The 4,946-nt window shown below is 37.9% G+C and overlaps 1 protein-coding gene across 1 annotated transcript; it reads left to right on the top strand.

Moving 5' to 3' along the window:
• Nucleotides 1-278: 278 nt before the first annotated feature.
• Nucleotides 279-4,742, top strand: LOC111374350 (probable serine/threonine-protein kinase At1g09600). Its single transcript, XM_022997003.1, has 6 exons — nucleotides 279-1,762; nucleotides 1,858-2,142; nucleotides 2,991-3,401; nucleotides 3,534-3,848; nucleotides 3,986-4,075; nucleotides 4,170-4,742. Exons 1-6 carry the CDS (start codon nucleotides 1,298-1,300, stop codon nucleotides 4,329-4,331), a joined length of 1,728 nt encoding a protein of 575 aa, XP_022852771.1. The 5' UTR covers nucleotides 279-1,297; the 3' UTR covers nucleotides 4,332-4,742.
• Nucleotides 4,743-4,946: the final 204 nt, after the last annotated feature.

Below are 4,946 nucleotides of genomic sequence, written 5' to 3'. Positions count from 1 at the left end.
AGTATAAAGAATCATTCTACAGAACTCAGGATAAAATTCCGGGTTCTGCTCCAGAACATCTCGGCCCTTGATCATTTTCATTTGGGGGCTCCAAACACACATCAAGGGGCCAAGATTTGGCCAACTCGGCCCCTAGATCGGAGCCTGCAGCTTTATTCTAGTATAAATTTGGAACTGGCCCACTATACGTCATGTCTGAATGCGGTCCACGTGGCATTCATCATCCCTCTTAATGCAAGGCACGTCTGCTAGGAGTCAATGGCGCTTCAACTCTTCATTCTGAAAATTTTATTAATCTCTTTCTTTCTCAACAAAAATGGCGGATATGTGTTTACAATTACATGCAACCATTTGTGTGCAAAAACACATCATGTAGAAAAGGTACGTAAAAACATTCTCAACTAATGAAGAAATCTGTTTAAACCTTAATAAGAGACGGTCACTCGCATTTCTAGCTGTCCGCGAGACCCGTAATTCTCTCTTTTCCCTTTTCGATCATGAAAACAATTTTTTTTTCCTTTCTTTTTACTTTCTTTTTTTCCCCCAATCTGTGCTGACGTATCCGCATTTTTGGCATCTAATCTAAGCGTTTTATTTGTTTAATAAAAATTATGATTACATTTATTTTTTTGGAACCCAAAATCTTTCATTATGACCCTCCAAACCTTGACCAGAACTCCTGCATCAATCCAAAAGCATAACATCAGTAAATGCATATTAAATGCATTTTGTGTATATATCTTCTTAAGCTTAAACTTTATATATTAACCTTTTCTTGTAATGCTGGATTCTGGTCTAGGCTTTTCATCGAGTTTTTGATAATTTCGTCCTTTTCCCCTTCGAAAACCTTTCTGGTTGGAACATTTTTTCCATTAAAATAAAGATTCATATCTGACTTTTTGTAGTTGTTTATAGACCATCTGGAATTATTTGAAGGCTTCCATTTTGACTCGACCCTCTCTGAACATTCTTCGAACATTGGCCTTTTGTGTGGCAAGAATTTTGGGATTATTAGAGGGATTTTGTGATTCCTATTGGCATCTGAGAAAATTCTAGCCTCATTATAAGTTCTTGGGGATTTTTTGCTCTGGTTGGATTTGAATGGTGGAACAGGACATGTGATCAAGATTCTTGTTAGCCTTATCATTGATTGAATTTGGTCATTAAACGTCCCATTCCCATTCAGTAATTTGCAAAATTGTGTCCTCGAACAATTGGGTCATTTCGAAACTTCAAGTTTGGAACGCTAAATCGCTAATTGTGTACATCTCACATTCATCTGTCTTGTTTGCAAAGAATGGGCTGCATTTGCTCAAAAGAATCTGATGCAGATGATTATGTTACTGAGAATGAGACGGGAAAAGAAAAAGAGCTAAATAAATCTCCTGTAAAGATGGTTGCTCCTCTGTGCAGAGAAGAGGTTATAGGAGTAGTTAACAATTCTAGGACTGAAGGTTCTCTTCATTCGCGATCTAAAACGACATCAGAATTGAATGAGGGCACTTATAATCCTCAAAATGTCGAGGAAAATGGGAAAACACAGATTATTGGAAGGCCTAAGAATGGTCATCAGAGGTGTTCAACTCCAGACATTGGAGTCAGTGGAACACAACAAACGAGGTTTAGGATCTTTAGTATGCCACATTGTGCTAAAGCCGAGCAGGTCTCTGCAGGATGGCCATCTTGGCTAGTTTCTGTTGCTGGAGAGGCCATCCGAGGTTGGGTTCCTCGAAGCGCTGAATCCTATGAAAAGCTAAATAAAGTGAGTTTTCTAGCCTTCTATGTTTTCCTTATTTCTGCTCCACGTTAGTGGTCAGTTTGATAGGTTGACTTTGAAATGATTTCATCCTTTTGCAGATTGGACAAGGAACTTACAGTAGTGTTTACAAAGCTCGTGACTTAACAAATGATAAAATTGTAGCAATGAAAAAAGTAAGATTTGTTAAGATGGACCCAGAGAGTGTTCGTTTCATGGCAAGGGAAATTTGCATTCTGCGGAAGTTGGACCATCCAAACATCATGAAACTTGAATCAATAGTGACATCAAGGATTTCGGGAAGCTTGTACCTTGTATTTGAATACATGGAGCATGATCTTGCTGGACTTCTATCATCACCTAAGGTCAAATTCACAGAACCACAGGTAAGTAATCTCATCTCGGGTTCTTAAATTTATGGTCATCAATCATATACATAATGGTATTCTAATAGTAATTTAGCATAAAAGTTTATAAATTTATTTAAAGTCAAATGTTAATTTCAATTACAAATTTATAACTACTACGCATTATTATTCACAAATTTTATGGGATATACTAATAATCCTCTGTATAAACCCATTATAAATTTTCCAATTTAAGGCTTAACAATTGAATATAGAAGAACTGCCTTCAGTTATCAAATACTGGATATATATTTCGAGCCATGACCATATAGCTTCTTTCCCTATTCTAAAGGATAACCACAGTGCAAACAGTTACTAAATTTTACTTCTTGGTTATTTTAGTGTCGCCACAAAAAAGAACAAAAGAAACAAAGATATTGTCTAGACTTGTGTATAAGAATGAATAAGAAACTTGATCGTTTCTTAGAAGTTTTTATTTACCAGAAGATATGAAAAAAAATATAGAAAAGTGGAAAATAAGTATCATTGTACTGCATTAGTGATTGCACTTAGGTTTCACACGATCACAAAGTTTGTTTGGCATAACCATTTGGAGCTCAATAACGTACTGAATTAAAAGAAGTATTGCCCAAAATCAATAATTCGCAGTACAACAAGAGAATTTTCCGTTCTTTTTTTTTTGGGGGGGTGGGGGGGGGGGGGGGGGGTTGGTGTGGTGGTTTTTTGTTGTGGGGGGGGGGGGGGGGGGGGGGGGGGGGGGGTTGTTGAATGGGTACTGTGCCTTATGAAATTTTCTTTCTTTTCAGAAAACTATCAGAATATCAAGTGTTCAAATATTATATGACCCTTGTGTACTGCGGTTGCAGATAAAATGTTATATGCAGCAATTGCTTCGCGGGCTAGAACACTGTCACAATCATGGCGTTCTTCACCGAGATATCAAGGCTTCGAATCTTCTAGTTGACAATAATGGAATTCTGAAGATTGGAGACTTTGGTCTGTCTAATTTCTTTAAGCCTGGTCAAATGCAGCCGTTAACAAGTCGCGTCGTAACTCTATGGTACAGAGCTCCTGAACTTTTATTAGGTGCAACAGAGTATGGAGTGGCAATTGATATGTGGAGTGCTGGCTGCATCCTTGCTGAATTGTTTGCTGGGAAGCCTATCATGCCTGGAAGAACAGAGGTATTACCTCTGACTGTAGTATTTAACTTGACTCTTATATATACTCTCGTATTTCTTTTTGGACCAACTATTACGCTTAAGGGGTTTTACACTAAACAATTTTTGTTGTGGATCACATAACGTTGATTGCTTTAACAATCTTCACTTCCCTTTTTTCCCCACCCCCCCCCCCCCCCCCCCACCTCTTTTTCCTATAAATTCTCACAATTATTCTGAACAAAACAGGGACAATCAAATAAAAGCACCAGTGTGAAGTACAATTTACAGGAGGACAGTGGATCTGGCTTCCCAATTGAGCCACCAAGAGGAAATCTGAGAAATGGTTATTCTCATTCTAATTCAATGATTCATCCTAATGCAGTAGGATACTCGAGTAATAAAAAGGTAAAGGATGATGCTAGTCATATGTTCCCAGAGCGGACTAGCTCATCTCAACATGGTGGATGGTTGATAAGACAGGGTTCGCAAATGCGTCCATCGATAGTAGACTCGATCCATCATTCAAGGGGTGCTGATGGAACATCTAATAATGACTCATTAGTATGTTCTCGAAACTGGCTGCTTTCATTTCCTTGCCCTATTTGTTAGACATAATTTGAACTTTGAATTCACAACTGGCTGTGTCATAACTGTTTCTTAACATATCTTAATGCACTCTTTCTTACCATGAACCTTAGTTCATTTCTTACCATATGCAACCTAATACTAAAACATATTATCATCCACATTTCTCTCTTGGCCGAGGATCCATAGATTCTATAGTAATGGTTGGTCAGTAGTAAACTGATCAACAACCATTATGTTAATATTTTGTCTGTGGTAGCTATATATATATATATTAATTGACTTGTGTATTTTCAGAGTTATGTACCAAAGAGGAGCAGGATCCTTTGCTCTGGACCATTGATGCCTCCAGGCGGAAACATGGAAGACATGCTAAAGGAACATGAGAGACAAATTCAGGAGGCAGTTCGAAAAGCACGTCTAGACAAGGCCATGACCAAAAAGAACTGCTATGAGTAGTTCAATATGTGGAAGGAAGAAAAGGAGTATCGCTAGACATGACGTATCACACCCCCCTCATTTGGAAATGAATATAGTCGGATACGTCTCTTCTTGCTGGCATTGCAACATGCACTTGCCAAGAGGTGGTGGAAGGAGCTGAAATGTGGTTTAGTTTGAAATCAATGTCTCTTAGATTCAATTTGTAGATGTACTTCTCAAGTTGATAAGTGGAGTACGGGGTGACCGTTTGTAAGTGGAATTGCACCTTTTGGGAAGGGAATTTCCATATGTATATAGTTTGAAGAAGTTGCTCAGTCTTGGTTATATTGTGCGTGTGCAATGCAAGTTCATTTCTTTCATGACTGCTGACATTAACAATTTAGAAACTGCAGTTGCAGTATACAATCTGGACGGAACCAAGTACCATTATGCAAGGTCATATAACTAGATGGAGATTGCGAGTGTGTATATAGGGAAACTTTTCCTTCAGAAGATTAATACATACACTTTCATTGGTAGCAAACTTATTTACATAAACGTAAAAGAAATGACAAGACATCTATTGATATTAAGCCTCTGCTAAATACTGTACACTTTAGTTCTATATTTGAGTCTACTGATGATTCTTGATGT

Source organism: Olea europaea, unplaced genomic scaffold (genome assembly GCF_002742605.1).
Source record: "Olea europaea var. sylvestris unplaced genomic scaffold, O_europaea_v1 scaffold124, whole genome shotgun sequence".
Classification (NCBI taxonomy): Eukaryota; Viridiplantae; Streptophyta; class Magnoliopsida; order Lamiales; family Oleaceae; genus Olea; species Olea europaea.
The sequence above is the reverse complement of the archived record's forward strand: the minus strand, read 5'-3'. Positions and strand labels throughout refer to the sequence as shown.

Coding starts and splice junctions, on each gene's coding strand:
- LOC111374350 (XM_022997003.1), top strand. CDS start 1,298: ATGGGCTGCATTTGCTCAAAAGAATCTGATGCAGATGATTATGTTACT. Junction 2,143..2,990: donor TCAAATTCACAGAACCACAG/GTAAGTAATCTC, acceptor CTGCGGTTGCAG/ATAAAATGTTATATGCAGCA. Junction 3,402..3,533: donor CGCTTAAGGGGTTTTACACT/AAACAATTTTTG, acceptor TGAACAAAACAG/GGACAATCAAATAAAAGCAC.